At 36.6% G+C, this 13867-nt stretch overlaps 2 protein-coding genes across 4 annotated transcripts in view; both read left to right on the forward strand.

The window, feature by feature from the left end:
• Positions 1-956: 956 nt before the first annotated feature.
• Positions 957-13867, forward strand: part of Pde9 (phosphodiesterase 9) — a 56162-nt gene continuing 43251 nt past the window's right edge. The window contains exons 1-2 of one of the 2 annotated variants that reach the window (XM_068283563.1): positions 957-999; positions 1346-1405. The gene's annotated coding sequence lies outside the window, so the exon portion shown is untranslated. The remainder of the gene's footprint in view (positions 1000-1345; positions 1406-13867) is intronic. The other variant, XM_068283562.1, reaches the window with a different exon arrangement.
• On the forward strand, positions 3212-4954 carry LOC137586973 (alpha-protein kinase 1). Of its 2 annotated transcripts, none has more exons than XM_068303187.1 (2): positions 3212-3321; positions 3663-4954. In XM_068303187.1, the coding sequence occupies exon 2, from the start codon at positions 3664-3666 to the stop codon at positions 4870-4872; it is 1209 nt and encodes a 402-aa protein (XP_068159288.1). In that variant the 5' UTR covers positions 3212-3321; position 3663; the 3' UTR covers positions 4873-4954. The 2 variants fall into 2 exon arrangements, with proteins under 2 accessions (XP_068159288.1, XP_068159289.1); XM_068303188.1 differs by having other exon boundaries at positions 3306-3321; positions 3676-4954.

A 13867-nucleotide genomic window follows, 5' to 3' on the forward strand; every position in this document is an offset into this window, starting at 1 on the left:
AGGTCGCACAAAGCATAGGGGCGGGGAGGTGTTGCACAACATCTAAGGTACAGTTGGTCTAACGCCATTGCCACTCACCCATATTTAACCATTTTTCCTTTGCCCTGCAAAGTATGCTATTATTTTGTAGAGAAATGGCCCACCATTTATGCTAAAAGTGTTTCATATAAACGTATGTGTGTATCTAGATCTATGAAACATTTTTCTTAACTTTAATAACATTTTCATATTTCCTTTTCTTAAACACTCCCTGAACTGAGAGCTACACAAAACAAAGAGCAAAAACTCAATGTGTCGCAGGTGTAAAGCAGAGGAGACGTAGAAGGAAGCAGAGAGCTCTTTATTTAAAATGTCATTAGCTGTGAATGGCAGCCATGTTGCAGTTTAGCCATTTTGTAAATACCAGTAATGTTGAAGACGGCTGAAGGTAGCATGCGGCGTGAGAGGTTTGGTAATACGCAGTGGTCGTCAACGTCATGCAAATGTTGAAACCTAACCGCATTTGCATTTGCATTTGCCGGCTGTCGGCGTTGGCATTAGGGGCGGTGATGTGTGGGCGTGGCACATACAAACCAACACACACCCACATTGCATACTTCACCCATTAGTCTGTGTCTTGTGTTGTTGGAATTGTTTATGTTAAGATAAAGAAAGGTTCTACACAAGAAAATGCACAAATCCAATGGAAAAAGTGAGACATTGGCTGAGTTGGTTGGTTAACGCACACACACACACATGCAAATACATATACAAGCCCAGATATACATATCAGATATGTAAATTGTAAGTCCATTTCTTCTCTTTTTATTGCTCTTTACCTCTTTCTATCTTTCTTCATCTCTCTGGCTCCTTCTCTGGTGCTGAGGCTGCAACTGATTTCTTATGCACAACTGCATCAAGAAGTACATTAAATTCGCATGAAATGCCAGAGACCTGCCGCCGCCTTCACGCATAATGGTATTGATAGCAACAGCAACAGAATCTTTTGCCGAGAACTTGGTAAATTATTAAACATCTTTCCTTGGGCCAGAAGCATAAGCACAAGTAAACCCAAATGATATATGTACATACATATTATACCTAGCATGCACTCAATATATACATACATATACATACATGTATATACATACATATACATACATGTATATACATATGTAAATGTATCTCAAGTTTCGCTCATCTGTCAGGACACAGGACGATTATTCTGCTTTGGGAGACAAGGCTATAATTAGTTGATAGAATTTTTTTATGGGATGCATCGATAAATTTTTAATTGCATGTATATTAATCCCTTACAATTGTATCGAAATAAACTTAAATTTAACTTTTCTCTCTCTACTTCCAGGTGAGACGAGCTGTCATTACTGTTTTGACTTAAGTTGTATCAAAAGTAAAGTCGTCAATCGTAAGTATAGAAAATTGGCTAGAAGCTTTATTTGAACTCTCATCATATTCAAAATCGTAATGGTTAAGTGGGTATTTGTAACCCAATGTACATGCGTTTGGGTACTTGGGTTGTCAGTTGTTGATTATGGTACCTATTCTTCCATGTACATCTCTACTGTTTATTAGTTTTAAACGCAATGTTTGTCGCTTAATTTAGTTAAATAACATTTTTAATTCCAAACACATGTAATATTCCTATAGATGCAATTTTCCCAATCTGTTTTCGTCCATTTTAAATTGCATTATGCTCAATTAGCTTTCAACAAAGAATGAAACCAAAAATATATATACAATATATTGTGTACACATGTATACATATATCTACCGATATGTGACATAAAATACTTATTCATTGCCTTTTATATATGCAAATAATTGCATTTGTTCAATTTCGATTCCCAATTTGTTGGCGTAAATGAAATTAACATTATGGTAAATAGAGACAGAGAGAGAGATGACATTAAAAATACCCTTTAGAAAGTTATGGGAAATTAGTCTTATATTATTATTGATTTCATTAGTTAGTTAGTTTAGCAAAGAAATGTTATTAAAATTATCATATTTATAGAGGTCTCTAAAACTTAAATTTGTACTCATATATGCGCCATGTAGTTGGTAATATTTTAGTCCTTGTAATTATGGGGCATATCGAATAATTGTATTTTATTCCAGCTACCAGAGTATATGCTTTGTGGATTTTTAATTGAATTTGTCCAACAAACGAACCAAGCAACCAATATACCACCAAGGCAACTAGGAAAATCCTTTTTGCAGTTGCTTTTTGCCTTTTGTTCTGCGCTTTGAATGCAGGTTCTGCGGGGGTCGAGGTCGGTTTTCTACATTTAAGCCGCAATGCAAATTGACTTGCTTCCGTTGTTAGCTTTTCTCTGACTTTACTTCTTCTCCTCTTACTTGATGTATTATGTATTATGCATGTAGAGACACTGTTCATTTCTCTGTTTTATCTCTCTCTCTCCTTTTTTTTCTCTATCGCTCTCTATCTCTCTACCATTCGTTGTCCCTTTCGATTGTTAGTTTGAATTCGAGTTCTGCAATTTCGAGCTAATTCCATTCAACCCATTTAAAGATTTATAAAGAAAGAGCGCAACCTTGGCGCAATCGCACAGGCAATGCAACAAAACAAAGATTTATAATTAACCTATGTATCTCTTCCCTTGCTTTCCTCTGATCTCCTGTTTCCTCTCTTTCGCACTACTTCCATTCTAATTACAATATAGCCGCTTGGCTTCTTTTCAGCTTAAACAGTTCTCCTGGCAAATTCAATTTAAATGAGTTTTTAATGGTCCAACCTCTGTGGCCCTTGCCTTTCCTACGATTTCCACACCGCCAAGAAAATTGGAAAATTGTTTCAAATTGCATTTTATTGAAATCACCTACCTTTTCTTCCACTGCCTCTTCTTAATCTGGTTGTGATATATATTCATATAAATAGGTTTGCAAGAAAGCAAGATTATATTTTACCAACCCTATCCAAAATGTAGCGAAATGGATTGAAGATAGTATTAACTTATTGCCTGGGTAAATTCCCATTCAATATCCAATATTTAAAAAAGGTAATTGATTGATTTTACTCATCATAAAGAAATTTCAGAAATATCAAAGATGTATCTTATCAAGTAAATATGCGTAATGTATTATTCAACTAATCCAGTTCTATGGTCGATAGGCCAAATAGATTCAAGAATGAAGCAGAATTGTAGATTTTCGTTTAAAGAGAATCAAGTTAGCCAGGTTTTAGAACTTCAAAAAATTTTAGAATTGTGGTTAACAACGTGTGTTTCTTATAACTAATCATTCAGTAATTGTAATTTATTCGAGAAATATGCAACTTTAAAACACGAAATAATACTTCAAGTAATTTTTCATACTCTTTTACATTTGTCAGCAAATTGCATAAACAAACCATAACCAAATCAATACAAAGGTCAACCTTATACACGGAATCCAATAAAAAAATTGTGTTTAAAGTGAAGGCAACGTTTGAGACAACCAAAAAACAAAAAAAGAAATCATCTCCTCGAAAAAGGACAAAAATAGAAAATCAAAAAAGAGAAAAAAAAAGGATCGTAAAAAACTTTGGTCGGCATTGTCTTTTCTTGTTTTCGTTTTTTTTTTTTTTTTTTTTTTTCTCTGTTTTTTTCTTTTTCGAGTTGATAATAACTATAAGAATTATTAATTACTTGTTAAATAATAAGCATGATTAGACAGAAGACACAGTTAAAGTCAAGAATTCCGTTACCTGCCAGCAGTCCATATGCTAGACGACGAGCAATAGCCAAAGCGAGTGCGAAGACGGAGAGAGATGAATGGAATATGATCAAGGGATTTGCAGAAGAATTGATACCGGGACTGGGTTCGCAAATACCCAGGCTGGTAATGATTCCATATAATCAGCATCTACAGCTACAGCTGCAGCAGCGGCAGCCGCAGCAGTCGCAGCAACAGCAGCAGCAGCAGCAGCAGCATCTTCGTTTAACAGGTCAAAAGAAAGCAATTAAGACGAAATGGGAAAATATACTAAATCCATGGCGTCGCACCGTTTCTCATATACCAGTCAGTCGAACGATACAAATGCAGTGCACACAGAATACCCATCAGCGTTTGCATCAGAGGCAAAAGAATTTGCAACGCAAACGCCAGCAAATAATCGAGGAGAGGGACTCATCCTTTGAGAATTCCTTTTACTCATATTCCTCTTGCTCATCCTCTTCTTCCAGCTCCCGCTCCAGCTCCAGCTCAAGCATGTCATTAAGTTTATCATTATTTCTCCCATTTCCATATTTAAATCGCCATCTGATGAATGCGTTTGGTGATCCCAAGACCAAATCACTCAAATCAACGATGGTCAAACCGAAACAAGTCTCATCGATGCCACTGCAATTCCATCTATTTAATTGCAGTGACAGTCGTCAAGTAAATATACCCTGCCAATTGATGAATCGCTACTCTCTGTTTATGCGTCAGCATCGTAAACCCATCCAGTTATCGGCTATCAGATCGTGCACAGTGTTGCGTCTTCTCCAATGGATGCAGCGACATCGTCACGATAATATTCAGCAACTGGCCCATTCACTACCCTGTCCGAGCAATCCAAACCCAACATGGGATGAAAGTTTCTTGGCTGAGGGCGGTCTAAGCCAATTGGTCGAATTGATATTGGCCTGCAACTATTTGGGTGTCGATCCGCTTCTGACTCATGCCACACACTACTTTGGTCAGCTGATGGTCCAACGCTGCCAGGCCGAACAATTGCTTTTGTCTGGCATCAGTCAAATTCTGACCGAGGTGCATGACAGCAAGATCATTAATCGGCATGTGCCAGCGCCATCCTCATCCCCATCGCTGGTGCCAATGGAAACAATTTTAGTTCCCAAACAGACCACTTTTAGGCATCATCAATGTTAGCACAAAAGGGTCTAAAACACAAAAACTAAAAACAAATACAAAAAAATGTTCGAGTCAATAAAGTGTTGAATGATAAAAGCTACGGGAGGCAAAAATGTGTTTTTCATCTTCTATCCGCAATTTCATAACACTGTGTGACAGCACATTTTCTAGATTGGTTCTTTATTAGCGGATTTTGAAGGCATTTGACTATGTAAACTGAACTCGAAGTATGTTGATTTGTATTAGAGTGATGAGAAGTTGATTCCAGGCGAACAACATAGCAAATACAATTTAATTGTACACAAGAGCCGATTTACAGCTGTACAATTTTAACATTAATCTACAATTCACTTCAATTTGCCGCCGTTTTCATAGTTAAAACAATTAATTGCTTACAAGTGTAGCAGGAGAAGGAAGACAGTGCAGAAAAGAGAAGAATCAAAAAAACATATTTGTTTTTCTTCCTTTGTGTTCACTTTTCGCTAAGAACTAACAACAGGTCGGGAATAAAACGACAGGTTGTGGGAAACGGTAGACCGCAATTAAAAGCCCTCCGAAAAAGGGAGAATCGTTCCATTGATTGTAATGGCTGTTTATTTGGCTCAATTTCCAAAGTCTCTCACTCTCACACACACAATGTGAGGCAATTAAGCGATAAAATATGCAACAAGCCAATTATCCGCACATTAAATGGGCAATATTACTTTGGATTGAAACAGGTATTGTTTCTAACTCCCAAAACGCAGACATAGCGATAAATAGGTGGCAGAGTATGAAATTTTGTATGGTTTGGCTTCGCAGCGGAAGTTGGTCATGTCTTTTGGGTTCATACAGCCCCACCACCTTCGCATTAGAGTGCGGCAGTCGGTAGAAGTTTACCATAAGTTTGCTTGCTTTGACCAAAAGGTCATGCCGCATTTATTTTAAATGCCGTTGTCGCCAATTTTTCAAGTTTTTAACGCCGTTAAGTATGGCCGTCTAGCGTAAAAAACTTAAAGATACACATAACAAATGTTAAATGTGTGGTAGCGGCAGACAGGACTACTAAGTAACCAGAAAGAGAATGAAGAGACAGAAGTTTGTAAAGCAATGCCAATTTATTATATACATCTTACAAATTTACTACACTACCTATGTACATGTATGTATGTAGTGAGATTCCTTTTTCGTTCTGAAGTTCAGAGACCTACGTGTGTGTTGCTAAAAATACGAAACCCATCCTAATGAGTAGCTAGGGTGCACCCTACCGCTCCCACTCCCCTCATTTGGACATGTATGTATAGCAACCATTTTTATTTTTATAACACGCATACGCCCTGCGCCACGTAAACAATGAAGTGGGCTGAACTAGGGTGGCCCAAGTCGAACCGGGCCGTTCCTTACTGTACATCATAAGTCTGTGTCGTCTTTTAGTATTGCGTGAGTGAAACTTAAATGCTATAAATTTATTTGACCAACATCGTTCTAGCAATGCTACAAAGGAATGAACTTCGATTGCCTACAACTGGCAACAGGTAGGAGTCCATCTCTCCTACCAAATCATCTCTACACAAGCAAACCCTTCATTCCACCGCTTTTGCCTTCTGTCTGTGGCATTTTATTTCGTTTTTACTCAATTGCCGAGGCTAATGAAAATCTACACGAAACCTTGTAACTAGACAACTTTGTTTTTGTGTTTTTCCTTCTTTTTATGATTTTCGCTCGCTTTTGTATTATATTTTGCGCTTCTTTGTCTTCTTCCTTCTCTTTGAGTTGCAATTTAATAGTAGTTTGGCATTTTGCTGTTAGCGATAATATATAACTTTTACTTCGTCCCACTTGTTTCTCTCCATCCCGCTGCATCTACTACCATTTCCATTTAGTGAGCCAGACGCAATAAAATACGGCAGAAACTTTTGTCCAAAAAACCACACAAATACCAAGTAATATTCATCGTTCATTGAACTGGTATTATTTTTGTGGGCTTGGTCGAGGTCTTTAGTAAGTAAACCTTATTCTCGCTCTCGTTATAGTCAATTTCTGACATTCGCTTTTAAAACGTTTGGTTAGCTATGAGAATGAATGAGTAAGCGTGATATTCTATTTGAAAAAAAAAAAACTAAAAACCGGTTATTGACACTAAGTAATCGTTTCGAATTTTGGTTATAGTTACGATACGAAAAGGGACGAAATATATCAATGAAATCTGATTATTTATTGGTATGGTTTGAAAATGTTTATATATTAGCATTACACCGTATAACGGTAAATGATTAAATAATTTCTGCTAAGGAAAACAACTTTCATTTCGTTGAATGCTCGATAAACTGAGTTTATACTCGCAGACACACAAACACAACAACATGAAGTTACACCTACTTGAGACGTACACATATAGGGGGCAGATCGCACATGAAATATAAGCATAGTCATCATTCCAGTGGCAAACATCTTGCAACTGACTGATGCCTGCTGTTGCCTGGACAACATAATTAAGTTTAATTGACAACCGCTGACTGTTTGATTGGCTTCACTTTGTGTGGTGGGTGGGTGGTTGTACTGGAGCACTACGATAGGAGGACGAAAGCAGGGAGCAGGAAGAGAGAGAGAGAGAAAGACAGGCCTATAGACTGTCTCTTGTTGCTTTCATTTGTGCCACTTGGTTGCGTCTTTCTACTCATTCTCTTACCCCTCCGTTTCCACCCCATTCTCATTCTATTTATTATGTTTATGTGTTCACCTCATTAAATTTACATTTATTTAACAATATGCAATTGTTGTCGGTGTAGTTGTTTTTATGGTCACAGAGAGTTAACATAATAGACTTTTTTGTATGTGTTGTATGCCCTCCTCAATAAATTCAATAAACTGGATTTTGCCCATTGCCAAAGATTGGTTTATTCAATTTACTGACATAAAGTTACTCCTTATGATGAGCATAATCTTTAGTCCATAATTATTTTTAAGATGCCGTGGCAGATGTTAAATACTGTTTTGGAGGTCAGGAAGTCAGCGGATCAGCCTCGCTCTCTGGACATAGCTTCGTATGCAACTATCATGTGTTGCATGGGGCCAGAATAAAATAAATAATGAATGAATGAATAAATAGATTTTACCTTTGTTCGCCAGGTTAATTGATTTATTTATAGTTTATTTACTTATCGATTTTTCTAAGCACCATCCGTTCGTCTTATCGAACCCCTAGTCATTGCTGTAATTGTGTTCAAAAATTAATTAATGCCTCATGTCTGTTGTACTCTACACAAATACAATTACCTATACATAATTGTTTTTCACCGATTTTCCCACAACTGTAGACTAAAGTATTGCCGAACACCACATAAAGCTGCAACATAAATATAATGCACACAATAAAGATCACAGGCTTGTTTTTTTTTTTTTAATTGTGGTCACTGACGATAACGACTCCATGTTCTTTTGATTTTTTCATTAGATTGTTAAAGATTTTGAAACTTGCATTCCGTGATATTAACAATTGGGCGATCGTCAGAATGTTGGCAATGTTTTTGGCATTGCTTCAATTTTAATTTCACTTTTTTCAACTGCTTATCTAACTAAATATTCTCGGTTATTAGTTTTGCTTTGGCTTCAAGGATTCAGAGCTTCCCATTTCCGAAATATATTTAGAAAGATGCCTAGACATCTTGTAAACTACATGAAAATAGATTTAACAAATTTAATTTACTATATCAGAGACTAGCAACTACAGAAATACACAAACATACACGTTAGGCACGATGAAAGTTTTAGCTAGAGCAAATTATATTCTAATAAAATGAAAGTCCCACTCAGTCTCGCTCTCTCTCTTTCTGGCTTGCTCAATGTCATTCAAGTATGAATCATTAAAGCATATCCTGGCCCGCAGGCTGGGGCTAAGTGTCAACCTAGTTAAATGTTCCGCCTTCACTTTAGCTCTTTGCCTGCCTCCCCCATCGTTTTTCTTTCTTCCTGACTGACTGACTGTTTGCCTGCTTATCCTCTTCGGCTTGGCATTTTCCTGTGGCTTTTGTTTACGCGATGTTAGCCGCAGGCGAGGAGCAGGGAGCAGGCAGCTTCCCTTGAATTAGCCGCCATGAAAAATTGACGTTTATTGTTTTTAGAATTTTTATGAGCTTCGCCTGCAACAACATCAACATACTGAGCCCTGCCATCCCAGACACGTTCATCATCATCATTGCCATCAACATTATTAACGTTATCGTTATCATCATTATCATTTTCGCTTCGGGCCAAGTGATTGTCAGTGCATGACTGTAAAAATCACGCATACGCCACGTACGCATGACATACAAGTTGGTATAATATTTCTTATTTTTTTTTTGCTCCCTATGTTTGAAACTGTATTGCCATCTACATCAATCTATGTATCTTCTAATACTCTTTCCGATATATACGTCCTCAGGGGATTCTTTCCGATATATACGTCCTAGAGGGATTCAAGATTCTTACAATCGACGAGAGGATTCTTTCTTAAATGTCAACACACTTTGATTCTTGGATTTAAGTGAAAAATCGTACCACACATTTTAAGAACAGGATAAAAAATAAATAAATTGCGAGAAATAATGTTAATATTTTTATGAGAACTTTATGGCTTGAGTTCATTTGAATTTGTCTAAATACTAATTGATTCAGTTCATCCCACACAGTCCAGATTCTGGCCAATCTGATGATGGATGTCTAGTGTATTTGTATCTATGTCAATGACAGTGGTTAGGCAAATTTCATAGTCGAGTTAGTCTCAAGACCTGAAGCGTTCTTAAACAGAGGCTTTGATTTGGCATTTCGACAAATATACATAAGCGAAAAAAAAAACATATTAGCGACCTTCACAGCCAACGCGAAATATTCTCCACACTGAACCCTCACATATTTGGGAGGATTTTGAAGCTGAAATTATATTTTATTTTTATTTGCAAACGTTTTGCGCCTCATCGTTTTTCCTTTGCTGTGTACTGTTTGTTTTACTTTTTTTTTGCCTTTTTGGATGTGTTTTCTTTTTGCTATTTAAGAACCCTTTTGTTGTTTTTTTTTTTTTGTATTTTGTATTTTTATGATTGTCTTGAGGATTTTCGTTTTACATTTGTATGAATTTTTAATATGACAAAGAAATAAAATAAGATAAAGACAAGAGAACAAGAACAAGGAACAATAAGAACAGAGCATAAATAACAAAAAAAAAAAAAAAAAAAAAAAAAAAAAAAAAAAATACATATAAGATATAAAAATACATACGTATATGAAAAAACAGCCATAAGGCGAAAAGAAATCGAAATCGGAATCAGAGACCGACTTAGATGACTGAAAAAGAATGAGAAGGGGAGTAAGCCAACCCTCAACAAAAAAGATGTACTAAATATATATAAAGATAAAAAGGAATATCAAGCCAAATAAACCTCAAGGACATTGTAATATTAATTCAAACGGACATATACAAAAGTCGAAATAAAATTGAGAGCAAAATCATATATGTGTGTGGTTTTGGGTGGGCCAACTTGAATCGTTTTCAAGGCTTTTATACTTTGCCCTCATCTTTTGGTTTTCGGTGCGGCTTATAAATGCAAAAGCCGCTGCCGTTGCTGCTTTTGATTGAGGCACACTGTAAGTTAGTGTGTATGTGTGTTACTGTGTGTGTGTGTGTGTGTGTGTGTGTGTGTGTGTGGGTGTGGCGTGCCTATCCCGTCAAATTATATTATAAATATATAAATAAAAGAAATATTTCCTCCTTAGACAATACATTTTTTTTGCAAATTGTTCTTTACAACCGACACAAAGAAGCGTTTTCGTGAATGTAAGAGATGTTAAAGCTCTTAAAAGTCTTTCAATTTTCTCCATACGAACAAAATGCACAATAATTTCTCAAAATATCATTTTAGTTTGGCTCAACTTGATAATGGACTTTATCTACTAGATATTATAAAATAGTTCTATATTGAATTGGTAGCTGTTTTCGGCCGACTATGTCCACTGTTTAAAACTTTTTTATTATTTGAATTACCTTTTTGAATTTGGATTATTGCAATAATTCCTGAAAATGAGAACCAAGAAAAAAACCAAAAGCTTAAAGTCCAAAGTGTATTTTTAAGTGGTCACACAACTACTGACAACTTGAGATTCAGTAGTATTGTACACGAATGTGTGTGCGTGTGTATGTTTGGTTATACTGAAATTCTACGCTTGGTCATCCTACTTCTTCTTAAGGTTGCTTGGGTACATATATGCGTGTGTAATAAGGATATCCATTTCCCATGGTGCTAAAACTGACCTTTCTCAAGTGCCACACATTGAGCCATCTACATTCACGAATACAAACTCACTTACATACACACAAGCTTTCACTATGCTTCATACATTAAAGCCGGAACCGGGGACTGTGAGCTGAAACTGTGTGGAACTGCGGGGACCTGGGATGAGGCCACATGAATTTAAAACCAAACAGTTTTCTTTTTGAGTCTCTTTTGAACTTTTTTGTTGTATACTCTTGTCGAGAGAAGGTATATTCATTCCAGCATCTCTTATATATTCAGAATCAAGAAGATAGAATTTGTTGAACGAAACTTCCTCTCGTGAAGTAAAGAAAGAAATAAACTTAAAAAAAAGCTATGTGGCTTACATTGAAACAAACAGAATTGGAATAAATGTTGCTGAGGTGTAACATTAATGGTTAGAAATCATTTAACGGTTTAATTTAAATAATCAATTCAAGGAAGATCAGTTATCAAGTCAAAATGAGATTTAGCAAAGAGTAAAACAAATTCGGCATGATTCTATGGCATTTTGTTTTTATTTTATTGCCAGCTCAATTTAACGGCATGAGAAAACGAAAGCAAGAAAAAATAGGGAGACCAGAGGAAGAGCTATAAGAGACGAAACCAACGTTAGGGATGACTAAGAGCGAAGAGGAGTGCAGGAGTATCCTGGTATATATAGTTGGTTATTCGACCAATGCAAGTCCAACAAATTAACTTTGGTGAATTTCTGTTTATAGTTCTTCCTTTCGTTTTGTGTTCCTGCCTTTCGAAAATGAATAATAAATTAACTGAAAACGTAAAATGAGAACAGCCAAACGAACATGTAGAATAGGCACGAGCAAAAGCAAAGATAGAAATAAATGAAATGATGCAAAAGTAATTGCTAAGCAGATGAAGAACAATTGCTTAGTTCCAAGTTGAAATTCAACCTAAATTGAGTCAATTGTGTGAGTGTTGGATGTAACCCGCTGCTTGGCATATTATGCCTTCCATTTTGTGGTTCATTTTAGTCCAAGGGGGTAATGTCTTCTATCACAGCAAGATGTTCCACTCTTTCTATCTCTATCTTTCTGTGAGTGAGTATGACTCTTTGTATTTTTTGTTTTTGACTCTTAGCTGCTTTAAGATTATATATTAATATCGGTTTGGGCCCATTAACTCGTTTTCTTATTGCCTAAATCAAGATTTATATTTTCAATATAAATGTCATGAGAAAGACTGTGTCTACAAAAAGAGAAAAGATCATATGTTTGTTTAATGTTGACTTTTGGTTATAACTTTTAACTACTCTGGCTTTTAGCTTTGGTCATTTTGGTTGCCCATATGCATACATGCATGCTTATATTTTATATAGCTGCATGAACCATACACATACCATCTGGGCTGCTGCTGTGTTTTTGCTTCTTTATACGAATTGATTTTCCATGTAAGCGCATTAAGAGCCTTGCACAATTTGGCATACATAAGAACGATGGAGTTGACGATGAGGATGGCAATGATGATGACGAGATGGGGATGGAAATGTTTGGTGGCGATGGTGATTGGTGAATGGTTTCCCCCCCTCTCTCTCTCTCTCTTACTTTCTCTGTTTTCTACTGCTACTACTTGTTCTTTTTGTCAGTTCAGTTCAGTCAGTCGGCCAATCAGTCAGTCAGTCACTCAATCAAGCAGTTTATTACAGGTTCAGTACAGTTCACTTCAGGTCAGATCGAGGGCAATGGTGTAGGGTGACGGCGTGTGTCTGGAATAAACATACATAAAAACTTGTACTACGCACATCAGGGGCAACAATATCATTACCCAACTACATGAAAAATCGTTTTACTTTAATAATATCTGTGTGTCAGTTTCAATGTGAATTTGTATGTATCCCTTAAGCTTCTTATCAAGTTAAATGGATGTTTTGGTGTACTTCTTGAAAAGATTATATATATATGTATGTACATACATATATAGATAGTATTCTGAAAATTATATTCAAAAGAAGAGTGAAAACAATCATATATAACATAATTGAGTTGCGCAACTTTTAACAGCAACCTGCCACGCCTACCTACCTGCCAACCTTCTGTATGACATTGGTTTTTGTTTTTTCTTTCCATTCTTATCTGCTTTGTGTGTTTTTTTTCCCGTTTGGTTTGTCGCTTTTTCTTACATTTTTTTTTAGCAACAATGTCCCTGCAGGATATTGTGCGTTAAAATCTGTCAACAGAAATTCAATTACATTTTTGTGCTCCTCATCTCCATTCGCCATCATCTCCGACATCATCTACACATCGTCCTCGTCCTCATCGTCCTCGTCGTCATCAGCTTACAACTGTTACAACATGGCGCATTGTCATGACGTTTTGCCTTTTTATGGCTGCAACTGCTGCCAGCACTCTCGGCCTTCCCCTAGACCTCTACCTCCCCACCACACGGACACCAACGTCTCGTCACGCCACTGCTTTATTATGAGAGCCAAGATGAAGCAGACGGGACCACCGCTTAGTGTTTTTAACTGCTTTTTGTTTAACCATCGCCACAGCCGTCAACAAAGATTGAGTCATAGATTTGCTGCATTGTGTGAGCACGTCGCAAATGTTTTTCTTTTTTGCCCATTTGTCCCTTTTTGTTGCCGCCGCTGTTGTCGTTGTCTTCGGTGCGTGCCCGAGGAACATTGCAATCGCTTTAACCAAAATCCATCGATATGAATCATACAAAAAGCCATAGCAGATACAACGTTTATTTTCCAGAAAAGCCAGCAAGAAGAGAGACACTAA

The sequence above is a fragment of the Drosophila tropicalis genome, unplaced genomic scaffold (genome assembly GCF_018151085.1).
Source record: "Drosophila tropicalis isolate 14030-0801.00 unplaced genomic scaffold, ASM1815108v1 contig_158, whole genome shotgun sequence".
NCBI classification, from domain to species: Eukaryota; Metazoa; Arthropoda; class Insecta; order Diptera; family Drosophilidae; genus Drosophila; species Drosophila tropicalis.

Excerpts from the sequence above, each read along its gene's own strand:
- LOC137586973 (XM_068303187.1), top strand. The coding sequence starts at position 3,664 with ATGATTAGACAGAAGACACAGTTAAAGTCAAGAATTCCGTTACCTGCC.